Below are 14,103 nucleotides of genomic sequence, written 5' to 3'. Positions count from 1 at the left end.
GAGGCTCTCTGCCTCCGTCAAGTGGATAGTAAGCTACATTACATTTTCACTTCAGTACTGAACGTTGTCAGTCAAAATACTGTAGCCAGCTATTGCTGATTAGATGGACACGTTAGACAGTGCATTCAATACATTTTCAATAAACAGTTAGATCAAATTGTAATGAATGTCTGTAATAGTCTGGACATATGTTTGAACCTGTAATAGGAAAAGTCACCGTAATACATGCCACTTGGGGGCACCCAATCGGTCTAAGGTCTAAGGTACTGCATCTCAGTGCTAGAGGCAGCACTACAGACCCTGGTTCGATTCCAGGCTGTATCACAACCGGCCGTGATTGGGAGTCCCATAGGGCGGGGCACAATTTGCCCAGCGTCGTCCAGGTTAGAGTTTGGCCGGGGTAGGCCGTCATTGTAAATAAGAATTTATTCCTGACTGACTTGACTAGTTAAATAAATGCTAAATAAACATTTTAAAAATGTCATACCGATGGAACAAATGATGAAATGATAAAACAAAGTAGTAGGCCTAGGCTGTATATGGCTGAGCACAGATGAAGTGTTGTCCAATGCTCCATGTTTGCTAGTTAATAATTGACACACTGCGTGCTGAAAATGGCATTCATTATAACTTCACAGTTTCAAAATCATTAGTCATTTAAATTACACAATGTATTGTAATAGTTTATTTAACCATGGATTTCCAGATACTGTATAAATATACAAAATTGTTTCTTTTGGTAACTCAAATGTACAGATTTTAAGAAATATTAAATGGGAATTTAATTATTTCATGAGATTCCAAACTTCAAAAGTTAATCTGAAAAGTCAACTAATATTGTACATTTTGAGGTAACATATTGGATTAGCAACCATAGGTTGTGTTTTAGAAAATAAATTGTGAAGTCGAAATGTACTATGTTACGGTGAATCTGTCCTGGCCAAACTCAAAATGTAACATAAAATATATTGATACTCCCTTGATTATTAATTGGATGGTCAATCATAAATCCCCTATAAAACATCCAGCGCATTAACAGTATCACTGACACATGGTCATCACTGTACAAAAGCTTGCTTGTCTTATAATTCAAGTATAACATTAAGGGAATAATTTGTTGTTGAAAAGTTCAATAGGTTCCTATACTGTTAACTGTAGCTGTATGTTATGTATTGATTGAGGAGTCAAGTAAACTCTCCCTCCAAACACTTCCCTTTGGCATTATTCCATTAGAGGATTCTTAATCAGCATATTAATCTATTAAAATGTAAAACATTATGTATTGATGCCTCTAAGTGAGGAGCAAAATTACCAGTGATGCTGTTTGCTCACTTTATCTTTCATAATATTGCATACATACACTATTTAACTCTTCAACTACTCATTCTCCCTCACATTAAAAAAACCTTGTTCTTCTGTCTCAGTCTACACCAGAGTCATTTATTTCCATTTCCATTTATTTGGATATATATGGCTCTAGTCTAGTGGAGGTTGGAGGGGAGGACGGCTCATAATAATGCCCGGAACGCAACAAATGGAATGGCATCAAATACATGGAAACCATGTGTTTGATGTATTTGGTCGCATTCCACTGATTCCGCTCCAGACATTACCACGAGCCTGTCCTCCCAATGAAGGTGCCTCCAACCTTTCTGTGCGTCACCAATGGATGTAGATTGGGGTTCTCCAACTCTGTTCCTAGAGAGCTAGCCTCCTGTAGGTTTTTACTCCAACCCCAGTTTTAACTAACTTGACTCAGTTTATCAACTAACAACTGTGCTAGATTAGGGTTGGATCGAAAACCTACAGGACGGTAGCTCTCGAGGAACAGGGTTGGAGAGTTCTGATGTAGAAGCTGCCCTGTCATTGGCAAATCGAACTGCAGCATGTACAGTGTAAAATGACAAGTTTTCCATGTCTTTGTCAGCCTTCCCAAAGAAAGAGCCTTGACTGAGAGAATCTATGACCGTGGTGTTGCAGCTTGCTAGCAGCACCGTGACACCCACCTCCTTATAGTCTTTAAGGATCCCTTTGAAGGTTTGCATTCCTGTTGAGTCTATGAAGGGCATGGCAGAGCAGTCTAGGATTATCGTATGTAAGTCAAATTCTCTGGAACCCAGCCCTACCTTTACCTCTCCATTAGTCTTGTCGGCTCTCCCACCCTCCTTCGCTGCCAGTGTTTCCCCTTTTTTCTCTGCTTTCCTCCTCCTGGTCATCTCCAGGAAGGGTGACAAGCCCACAGCTTTGTACAGGGACTTCAGGAAGAAGTCATTGTTTGCATAGTACAGCGGGGCCTGGAAACGGAAGATCTTTATTTTAGGGAGAGACATGAGGTTTTCATACTCCTCCATATCCTCGTAGTGGGCAGTGTCATGGATCTGTCCCAGCAGAGAAACCTTGGGCTTCTGAGTCTGGACGATGATACAGAGCATAGAGAAAACTACCCCAACCACCAGCCCCATCTCCACACTGATCAGAGCTGAGGCACTCATCGTCACCATCCAGACAACAGCGTCCATTTTACTGATGCGCCACTTACTGGGCACGTCTCTGAATTTACGGAGCGCACCCCTCAGGCTGACGATGATGATACAGGCCAGGACGCACTTCTGGAGGGAGTAAAAGAGGGGGGCAAAGAAGAGTAGGACCAGGAGAACGACGAAGGCACTCACAATGCTGGAGACCTGAGTCTGGCAGCCCATGGAGTCTTTCACCATAGTCTTAGCCAGGGCAGCGCTGGTGGTAAAACAGTGGAAGAAAGAAGGGATGATGTTACAGAAAGCAATGGCCATCATCTCCTGGTTGGGGCGAACGGTGTAGCCGTTCTTCTTGGCAAACATCTCAGAGAGGGAAACCGTGAAGGCAAAGCTGATCACAGCCAGTGGGATGGCATCGAAGGCCACCCTGGGCATCAACCCAAAACTGGGCACCTTAGGGGGGATGAAGCCTGTGGGGATAGCCCCAGAGACATTGGAGTCGTACCGTCTATGAAAGTCTCCAAAGTGGGACGCCAGTGTGGCGATCGCCACCACCACCAGCTCTGTGGGCAGGGGGATCTTAAGACGGTCCTTGAAGCGCTCTTGGAGCTCCTTCCCCGCCACCAGGACGGAGATGCAGATGGCACTGGTGATCAGGTCACAGTAGTTGGTATTCTGGATGTTGCTTAAGATGTTGATCCAGGTGACCACCACTGTTCCATAGCCCTGGTGGCGAGGGATCTTGAGCCCCAGGAGGTACTTGGCTTGGACGGTGAGGATAGTGAACGAGGCGCCAGTGGCGAAGCCGTCCAGCATGGGGGCAGAGAGATAGATGGAGACAAAGCCCAGTCTGAACACAGCCATCAATACCTGGAAGGAGACAACCATTTTTATCAGATAGTTCATTTAATCTATTCTGAAGGTCAATATATTCAGCACAGTCATCTTTGATGTACAGATGTAGGATCTTCATTTGATCACTCGTTTCTTGGCGAGAACTTTCCTGTACAGCAGGAAATGCAAACTTGTACCGTATTCAAGGCTTAAAAATGTTTGTAATTTCCACTTAAAAATGTCAGATGTGATTTGCCCTAATGATAAATGTATCAACACCTACAATAAATTCCCATGAATTATAATCTACATAATTTCCTGTTGCTGGAGGATTAATTTTCTGCTGTAGAAATATGGTTCATATTAAGATCCTACATCTGTAGGGGATCTACAATGTTTATGACATCAGTGTTTAATCAAGTAAAATAATTTCAGTAGTAATTGTTACATCTTTTTCACAAAATCTTCAAAGCAGTTTTGAGAGTGATGAATCAGAGTGGTTGAGTTGAAAATGTACCTGGTAAATCCCAACCAAAAATGTCATGGCTGCTGCGATACTGATGGCATAACATTCTTTCCCACATTCCATGCCGAAGGCCCCCATGGTCAGGTTGACGGCTGAGCTGTCTGAGTCAACTGTCACATTCAAGATTCCATCTGCTTTGGTGTCATCCAAATCGAACCCTGCCATATACACCTCTCTGTCCACCACTTGGCCCACCATAAGGCTCATCAGACTGAATATGCCCACAGACACGTGCCTGGAGGTCCCCATGAAGAAGTAGATGATGTTGGCGAAGAAGGAAGTATAAAGGCCATAGATGGGGTCTACTCCGGCCAGCAGACAGTAGGCGATGGCCTGAGGGACCAGGATGATGCCTATGACGAGGCCCGACATTAGATCACCCCAGATATACTCTTTCAGCTTGTACTTGGGCAGCCAGAGCACCACAGGGAATAATCCAGTCAGGGTTGTCTTGACCCTGGGCATGGAGCAGGACAGGCTACGGCTCAGCTTGGTCTTCAGGATGGCCATGGGCTCTTTCCGCTTCCTGACCCTCCGTTCCAGGTGGGGAACTTCTGTAACCTTGGCTTCCTCCATGGCCTCTGGAAGGGGTAGGCTGTGGTGGTGGTCTTGGTGTGGCGCTTAGCCGTGCTCCTGGAATGAATCAGACAGAGAACCTTCACTCATCATGATACTCTTTGATCATTAGATAGTGTTTCCTCACTGAAAGGAAACAATGATTAAACACAGCAACTTCCAAGCTAGCATTGGAATTCAAGGGGTGTTACATCACTCACATAGTCTGCTAGTTAAACTTTGATGGGTAGTGTAGATCGATGAAATTGTGATTTAGTGAAAATAGCTTCACTGTATGGATAACATTAATACATTGAAAAGCAATAAACATGTCATTATATATGAGAGATAAGTTAGACTATTCTCATAGAGCCTGCTGTTGATGTGCTCCCACATCCAGTTCAATATTGCACAGCGATGTTCAGCACAGTGGCAATGGAAAAACTTACCCAAGGACCATATCTGTCAACCCATCTCAGATTGCCCCTCAATCCAAAGACAAACACAGACAATGTATTGACAGTCCATATACAGTGCCATGAATAAATATTTTTCCACTTTCTGATTTTCTGGACTTTGACTAGGCCGTTCCAAAACTTTAAATGTGTTGCTTTTCAGACATTCTGATGTAGTCTAGCTTGTGTGTTTTGTATCATTGTCTTGCAGCATGACCCAGCTGCGCTTTAGTTTCAGCTCACTGACGGCCTGACATTGTCCTTTAGAATGATCTGATACAGAGCACAATTCATGGTTCCTTCAATGGTGTCAAGTCGTCCAGGTCCTGAGGCAGCAAAGCATCCCCAAATTAAATAAATGAAATACGTATCAAAATGTTGTGTTTGTTGTTCATTCAGGTTCCCTTTATCTAATATTAGTTTTTTTTTTTTTAAGATGACAACGTTCAGTGTAAAAATATGCAAAAATAGAGAAAATCTGAAAGGGGAAAATACATTTTCACGGCACTGTATGTATTTTTGCATTTGCTTATTTTAATGTGTGATTGTATTACTTTTTATCCTGCTGATTAGCTTATGTATGTAAAGTGACTGGGTGTCTTGAAAAGGGTTCAAAATAAAATATGTTATTATAATAATAATTATTATCATATAAAACCCCAATATATCTTAAATGGGACCTAACCGGAAAGTATCAAAGCATGCCTCTAATGATATCAGTGAAAAAAACAAAAAATGACTCCATTTCCCGCTGTGGACAGTCTGAACATCCCTAGATTGAGATGAAAGGGTAATACAGACATTCACCATAGAGCCGTTCATGTCTCATCATGTCTTCAGAAGCACTAAACGATGCAGTATATGATAACTAGGATGATAATCCCTTACAGTAGCACAGAAGATCAAGTCACCATTGTGTCTCATCCTAACCTCATTACAACTGTCTAATGGGCTTTGATTCCTGCTTTTACTCTGTGTTGCCAAAGTCAACACCCACCCCCCATGTACAGCAATAACTGCACTAAGGGGACTCAAATAGTAAGAGAAATTTTAGGTAAAAAATCTAATTGGTAGACACTCCAGATTTGAACACTATTTTTAACACTCTCTCCTCTAAATTATATTTTATACCTGTATTAAAACATCTAAATGCATGATATGGCATACTGTAGGTTACAAAGTTAGACTACTTGTTATTTTAGCAACGTTCAGGCTGAGGTAAAACAATAACTCACCCACACTGTGTTCTGCCAACCCAAAGAGGAATGCAAACTGGGTGTCTTAGTTTTATAGTCAGGTACATGTATCTTCAGGTATACCTGAAAATAATCACCGCTATCTGTACTGTCCCTCACACTTAAAGCCAACGTGTCACACGCTCGCTCGCTCTCTCTCTCTCTACTTTTGTCTCCCCCGTCTCCACTGTCTCTCTGGCAGTGTCATACATGCACCTCGCTCACTTCCCCCGAGGAGACTGACAAACCGGTTTCTGTGGCAAATTTATGTTGGATGAGAATGAAGATAAGGGCAACCCTTGGCCTGACACTGATCATTATCATGGGGGGGCACTGTCTCATCGAGTCAAGATCAGGGCAATAGGGTAACATAAGTCAATCGTTTACTGGCTGGTGTGGCTTATATTCTACAGTGTTACTATTCAGACTTAACCTGGGATCTGGTTGTCCAACTGAAATTGAAGAAGGGTCACAAATTGCAAAAGCCAAACTGTTCACATAGTTCCAGTTGATACCATAGCCTGGTATGGATGCCTTACCACAGATTGGGGCTTCATTCACTATTGCCTGGACACCAGGTTACCGATCCCTGCTCTCAGTTTATCAATGTATTGCATTCATTTACATAATATATGTGACAAATATGGAAGTGAAAAAACAAATGCACATGCTTTTCAGCATCAGCCTTTTTTAATTAGACAGAATGTCCTGTTTCCAGAAGCCTAGGGAAAGGGGGATACCTAGTCAGTTGCTGAATGCCTTCAACTGAAATGTGTCTTCATTTAACCCAACCACACTGAATCAGAAAGGTGCGCTTACTTAGTAAGGTCTGTGTTCACGTACATTATTTTTTACTTTTGCTTTGCATATTAGTCATCATTGATGGACTACTAAAATATGTGTTGTGTTTCTGGTTTCTAGCTATGTCAAAGACTTAACCAGTGCAGTCAAAATTCAGTTGTTCCTTTGTTTTGTATCATATTGTACAACAGCTGAGGAAACTAATGCTGTAAAAGTGTGAACAAATTTGATCAGTGTTATTTCCTGACAGTTGCTGGTTGAAAATTAAATCTACATAGGACCTTCTAATCAGCAGGTTTGCATGGGCGGGAGTTTCGGCTTGCCTGGTGACATCACCAGGGGGTAAATTGGTTAATTGACCAAAAACAAAGAGAGTTCCGAACCTCTTTGCCAATAACAGCTAGTTTTCAGTTTTCCCCTCCCAACTCCCAGACAGACTACTCCTAGACAGTCCTAGCAAAATCCTTTATTGCGGAATATTTTTTTAGCAAAAAGCTATTTTTGTCTATGTTGTTTGTTTACATTTGTTATTATTACATACAACACATACTGTATAACACAACACAAAAAACTCAATGAAACAGGCACTATAGAAAACATTCAAATGTGTCTGGTTTATGTTTGATTTTGTAATGTCTAATGGGATGTAGCTAGATAGTTCAGTCCTCTAGTTTGTTATTGAGTGCGGATATGAGGATTTCCAATTGATGGCTCAATTTTTTTCTCTCCAGCAATTCGATATCTGTGACCAATGGTTCCCCCCAATTTCTTCCTTTAGATCTGTTTCCCGTTTTTTCCTTTTAGGTTCTGAACCACCAGGTAGAGTTTCAAACAACCCTTGAAAAACTTGGCAATCAACTTCTTTGGCGTAGCAGCCTCTTTCAGTATTTTTTCTATGTAAGATGCCTTAGGTTCATCCAGATTCCGTTGAAGAAATGTAATACTTGTTTATTTAAGAGGTGTTGACAAGCAGAATGTACCGAGCTGTCTGTTTAAACTACTTGCACACAGCTCTGACACCCATGCATACCCCACAAGACATGCCACCAGAGGTCTCTTCACAGTCCACAAGTCCAGAACGGACTATGGGAGGCGCACAGTACTACATAGAGCCATGACTACATGGAACTCTATTCCACGTAGAATCAGATTTAAAAAACTGGTAAAAATACACCTTATGGAACAATGGAGACAGTGAAGTAACACACACAAAGGTACAGACACATGCATATGCACACATTGTGATATTGTTGTATGGTGGTGTCAAACATTTTGTATTATAGATACACTACCGGTCAAACATTTTAGAACACCTACTCATTCAAGTTTTTTGTTTTTTTAAACTATTTTCTACATTGTAGAATAATAGTGAAGACATCAAAACTATTAAATAACACATATGGAATCATATAGTAACCAAAAAAGTGTTAAACAAATCAAAATATATTTGAGATTCTTCAAATAGCCACCCTTTGCCTTGATGACAGCTTTGCACACTCTTGACATTCTCTCAACCAGCTTCACCTGGAATGTTTTTCCAACAGTCTTGAAGGAGTTCCCAGATATGCTGGGCACTTGTTCGCTGCTTTTCCTTCACTCTGCGGTCCAACATAAAAAACATGTATTTCCCCTTTATTTAACCAGGTAGGCCAGTTGAGAAAAAGTTCTCATTTACAACTGCGACCTGGCCAAGATAAAGCAAAGCAGTGCGACAAAAACAACACAGATTTATATATGGGATAAACAAACATACAGTCAATAACACAATAGAAAAATCTGTATACTGTGTGTGCAAATGAAGTAAGGAGGTAAGGCAATAAATAGGCCAATAGTGGCGAAGTAATTACAATTTAGCAATCTACACTGGAGTGATATATGTGCTGATGAGGATGTGCAAGTAGAAATACTGGTGTGCAAAAGAGCAGAAAAACAAAAACAAATATGGGGATGAGATAGCTAGTTGGTTGGATGGGCTATTTACAGATGGGCTGTGTACAGCTGCAGCGATCGGTAAGCTGCTCTGACAGCTGGCATTTAAAGTTAGTGAGGGAGATATAAGTCTCCAACTTCAGTGATTTTTGCAATTCGTTCCAGTCATTGGCAGCAGAGAACTGGAAGGAAAGGCGGCCAAAGGAGGTGTTGGCTTTGGGGATGACAAGTGAAATATACCTACTGGAGCGTTTACTACGGGTGGGTGCTGCTATTGTAACCAGTGAGCTGAGATAAGGTGGAGCCTTACCTAGCAAAGACTTGTAGATGACCTGGAGCCAGTGGGTTTGGCGACGAATATGTAGCGAGGACCAGCCAACGAGAGCAAACAGGTTGCAGTGGTGGGTAGTATATGGGGCTTTGGTAACAAAACGGATGGCACTGTGGTAGACTGCATCCAATTTGCTGAGTAGAGTGTTGGAGGCTATTTTGTAAATGACATCGCCGAAGTCAAGGATCGGTAGGAAGGTCAGTTTTACGAGGGTATGTTTGGCAGCATGAGTGAAGGAGGCTTAGTTGCGAAAAAGGAAGCCAATTCTAGATTTAACTTTGGATTGGAGATGCTTAATGTGAGTCTGGAAGGAGAGTTTACAGTCTAGCCAGACACCTAGGTATTTATAGTTGTCCACATATTCTAAGTCAGAACCGTCCAGAGTAGTGATGCTAGTCGGGCGGGTGGGTGTGGGCAGCGATCGGTTGAAGAGCATGCATTTCGTTTTACTAGCATTTAAGAGCAGTTGGAGGCCACGGAAGGAGTGTTGTATGGCGTTGAAGCTTGTTTGGAAGTTTGTTAAAACAGTGTCCAAAGAAGGGCCAGATGTATACAGAATGGTGTTGTCTGCATAGAGGTGGATAAAACAATCACCCAGCAGCAAGAGTGACATCATTGATATATAAAGAGAAAAGAGTCAGCCCGAGAATTGAACCCTGTGGCACCAGCCATAGAGACTGCCAGGGGTCCGGACAACAGGCCCTCTGATTTAACACTCTGAACTCTATCTGGGAAGTAGTTAGTTAAGCAGGCGAGGCAGTCATTAGAGAAACCAAGACTGTTGAGTCTGCCGATAAGAATACTGTGATTGACAGAGTCGAAAGCCTTGGCCAGGTCGAAGAAGGCGGCTGCACAGTACTGTCTTTTATTGATGGCGGATATGATATTGTTTCGGACCCTGAGCGTGGCTGAGGTGCACCTGTGACCAGCTCGGAAACCAGATTGCATAGCGGAGAAGGTATGGTGGGATTTGTTTGATTTGAACTGATTGATCTTTGTTAACTTGGCTTTCAAAGAATTTAGAAAGGCAGGGCAGGATGGATATAGGTCTGTAACAGTTTGGGTCTAGAGTGTCTCCCCCTTTGAAGAGGGGGATGAACACGGCCACTTTCCAATCTTTAGGAATCTCAGACGATACGAAAGAGAGGTTGAACAGACTAGTAATAGGGGTTGCAACAATGGCGGCGGATACTTTTAGGAAGAGAGGGTCCAGATTGTCTAGCCCAGCTGATATGTAGGGATCCAGATGTTTCAGCTCTTTCAGGACATCAGCTGTCTGGATATGGGTGATGGAGAGGTGGAAAGCATGGCCAGCCTTCTTGAAATTCTCGATTATCGTGGATTTATCAGTGGTGACTGTGTTTCCTAGTCTCAGTGCAGTGGGAGGCTGGGAGGAGGTACTCTTATTCTCCATGGACTTTACGGTGTCAGGGTGTTTTTGTGCTGGTCAAGGGCAGTCAAGTCTGGAGTGAACCAAGGGCTATATCTGTTCTTAATTCAATTTTTTTTGAAAGGGGCATGCTTATTTAAGATGGTGAGGAAAGCACTTTTAAAGAAGAACCAGGCATCCTCTACTGACGGGATGAGGTCAATATCCTTCCACGATACCCGGGCCAGGTCGATTAAAAGGGGCTGCTCGCAGAAGTGTTTTAGGGAGCGTTTGGCAGTAATGAGGGGTGGTCGTTTGACCGCGGACCCATAACGGACGCAGGCAATGAGGCAGTGATCACTGAGATCCTGGTTGAAAACAGCAGAGGTGTATTTAGAGGGCAAGTTAGTCAGGATGATATCTATGAGGGTGCCCATGTTTACGGATTTGGGGTTGTACCTGGTAGGTTCCTTGATAATTTGTGTGAGTTTGAGGGCATCTAGCTTAGATTGTAGGACGGCCGGGGTGTTAAGCATATCCCAATTTAGGTCACCTAGCAGTACGAACATCTGACGATGGATGGGGGGCTATCAATTCACATATGGTGTCCAGGGTACAGCTGGGAACTGAGGGGGATCTATAACAAGCGACATTAGTAAGGGACTTATTTCTAGAGAGATGGATCTTTAAAAGTAGAAGCTCAAATTGTTTGGGCATAGACCTGGATAGTATGACAGAACTCTGCAGGCTATCTCTACAGTAGATTGTAATATCCACCCCCTTCAGCAGTTCTGTCTTGACGGAAAATGTTGTAATTTGGGATGGAAATGTTCAATTTTTTGGTTTCCTTCCTAAACCTCATCCCAAACCATCTCAGTTTGGTTGAGGTCGGGGGATTGTGGAGGCCTGGTCATCTGATGCAGCACTCCAACACTCTCCTTCTTGGTAAAATAGCCCTTACACAGCCTGGAGGTGTTTCTCTTGTTGAGAAACAAATGATAGTCCCTCTAAGTCCAAACCAGATGGGATGGCGTATCGCTGCAGGATGCTGTGGTAGCCATGCTGGTAAAGTGGGCCTTGAATTCTAAATAAATCACCAACAGTGTCACTAGAAAAGCACCCACAAACCATAACACCTCCTCCTCCATGCTTTACGGTGGGAAATACACATGCGGAGATCATCCGTTCACACACAAAAACACACAAATCTCCAATATAGACTCCAGACCAAAGGACAAATTTCCACCGGTCTAATGTCCATTGCTTGTGTTTCTTGGCCAAAGCAAGTCTCTTCTTCTTATTGGTGTCCTTTAGTTGTGGCTTCTTTGCAGCAATTCAACCATGATGGCCTGATTCACACGGTCTCCTCTGAACAGTTGATGTTGAGATGCGTCTGTTACTTGAACTCTGTGAAGCATTTATTTGGGCTGCGAATTCTGAGGCTGGTAACTCTAATGAACTTATCCTCTGCAGCAGAGGTAACTCTGGGTCTTCCATTCCTGTGGCGGTCCTCATGAGAGCCAGTCATCATAGCGCTGATGGTTTTTGCGACTGCACTTGAAGAAACTTTCAAAGTTCTTGAAATGTTACGTATTGACTGACCATTATGTCTTAAAGTAATGATGGACTGTTGTTTCTCTTTGCTTATTTGAGCTGTTCTTGCCATAATGTGGACTTGGTCTTTTACCTAATAAGGCTGTCTTCTGTATACCACCCCACCTTGTCACAACACAACTGATAGGCTTTATTGCATTAAGAAGGGAAAAAATCCACAAATGAACTTTTAACAAGGCACACCTGTTAATTGAAATGCATTCCAGGTGACGACCTCATGAAGATGGTTGAGAGAATGCCAAGATTGTGTCATCAAGGTAAAGTGTGGCTATTTGAAGAATCTCAAATATAAATTTGTTGAACACTTTTTTGGTTACTACATGTTTCCATATGTTATTTCATAGTTTTGATGTCTTCACTATTATTCTACAAGGTTGAAAATAGTAAAAATAAAGAAAAACCCTTGAGTGAGTAGGTGTGTCCAAACTTGTGACCGGTATGTAGTAGTGTAAGGATGTTTATATGATGTACTGTTTCATCTTTTGTTTTATATGTAATGTAAGTGTTTTAATATGTTTGGACCCCAGGAAGAATGGGAATCCCTAATAAGTACAAATATAAATACAAATAAGATTTCTGAGTTGTAAGAACGTAAAGAAATCGGCCTTGGACAATCCAAATCTTTCTTGTAATTGAATGAATGACAATAGAGATCCATCATAGGACACATGTTCAAAATGAATGATGCCACTTTGGAACCAGGACTTAAGGGTGTTATCATTAAATGCTGGAGGGAAGGTAGGGTTATTCCAAATAGGGGTGCTTGGTGATATTGGTTCTTTCTACCTCGTGAATTTATGTACATTTCCCAAATATAAATGGAATTGAGAGTCATTGGATTGTCTGTTTTTTCCTTCAGTGCCTTGGTCCCGTAGTAGTAACAATTGCTTTGTGTGGCTGTGTTTCATAGTGAATGGCACTAATGTTGGTGGGCTGAAGAAGTGGCATTCAACAGACCCCTCTCCAACAGAGTAACGGGCTTCAGTAGAGTAATGGTACTAAATTACTGTAATCTGTAAAGGGAGGGGTCGCTCATTGTTATTTAAGTGTGACAATGTGCAACACAATACAGTTCATCATCAGTTTATATACAATGCATTCCAGACAGAATATACCCCTTGAAGAACCTGTATCTGTGAAAAACATGCAGAGAGGAATACACCATGCTGCTGAAACATTTACCTTTCAAGTTAATATTGAAATGAGGACGTTATTATAAAACACATAAATAAATAAGGCAATACCTTGTTTTGTAAATGTGTAAGTATGTACTGTAGAAGGCGCACTATACGTAACAGATCTGAGAGGATTAAAGCTCTGTCTCTGCAAATACATCAGAGTCGGGGTGTTCTCTGATGTACTATTCATTCTCAGTCTAGACATGTATCTGTTTTAGCTACAAAGCCCCTCTGCAGGGGTCCATCTGTGGCTGCACAGAGACAGAGCCAACATTGTGAACAAGGAAAGGAGACTCACCCTGACATAAGGAATGTGAAGGCTTGTGAGAGGACACAGTAGCCATGCCTCCTCTTCTGAGATCTTCACTGTGCGCACACCCACAGGCCTGATTCCGTACAACCGGATGGAGCAAAGCATGATGGGAATAGCAGCCTCATTCTCATCCAGGCACCACTCATCTAATCCTCCAATCACAGAGCGAGAGAGGAGGGGACAGGGGATGGGTTGTGTGGGATGGGTTGTTACCATGGAGACTGAGGCATCCATTCACTGATGGGACTGAGAGTCTGTGTGAGGGGGTGGAGGGAATGAACAGTCTCTCTCGAAGACACAGAATGATCATGAACTGTGTTGTACGTGTTATATAGCTTGCCAAATATATAATGCTTTCTCTAGGACATTGTCACATTACTAGCACTGTTACTTTGTAAAATGTGTCACTGTCAAGTGCTTTATTATCTCCCCGGGTAGCCTACCTCAGCAACAATATGTAGGTGTTCTATTCTATTCTATTGTTGG

At 42.3% G+C, this 14,103-nt stretch overlaps 1 protein-coding gene across 2 annotated transcripts; it reads right to left on the bottom strand.

Annotated features, from left to right (window-relative positions):
* Positions 1 to 677: 677 nt before the first annotated feature.
* Positions 678 to 13,690, bottom strand: LOC115105890 (sulfate anion transporter 1-like). 2 transcript variants are annotated; one of them, XM_029628358.2, is made up of 3 exons: positions 13,603 to 13,690; positions 3,829 to 4,470; positions 678 to 3,347 (listed from the first exon to the last, which is right to left on the bottom strand). In XM_029628358.2, exons 2-3 carry the CDS (start codon positions 4,411 to 4,413, stop codon positions 1,785 to 1,787), a joined length of 2,148 nt encoding a protein of 715 aa, XP_029484218.1. In that variant the 5' UTR covers positions 4,414 to 4,470; positions 13,603 to 13,690; the 3' UTR covers positions 678 to 1,784. The 2 variants fall into 2 exon arrangements, with proteins under 2 accessions (XP_029484218.1, XP_029484217.1); XM_029628357.2 differs by lacking the exon at positions 13,603 to 13,690 and adding an exon at positions 6,083 to 6,329.
* Positions 13,691 to 14,103: the final 413 nt, after the last annotated feature.

Source organism: Oncorhynchus nerka, linkage group LG22 (assembly GCF_034236695.1).
Source record: "Oncorhynchus nerka isolate Pitt River linkage group LG22, Oner_Uvic_2.0, whole genome shotgun sequence".
Taxonomy (NCBI): domain Eukaryota; kingdom Metazoa; phylum Chordata; class Actinopteri; order Salmoniformes; family Salmonidae; genus Oncorhynchus; species Oncorhynchus nerka.
The sequence above is the reverse complement of the archived record's forward strand: the minus strand, read 5'-3'. Positions and strand labels throughout refer to the sequence as shown.

Excerpts from the sequence above, each read along its gene's own strand:
- LOC115105890 (XM_029628358.2), bottom strand. The coding sequence starts at position 4,413 with ATGGAGGAAGCCAAGGTTACAGAAGTTCCCCACCTGGAACGGAGGGTC. Across the intron at positions 3,348-3,828 it reads TTTTGGTTGGGATTTACCAG|GTATTGATGGCTGTGTTCAG; the intron begins GTACATTTTCAA and ends GTCTCCTTCCAG.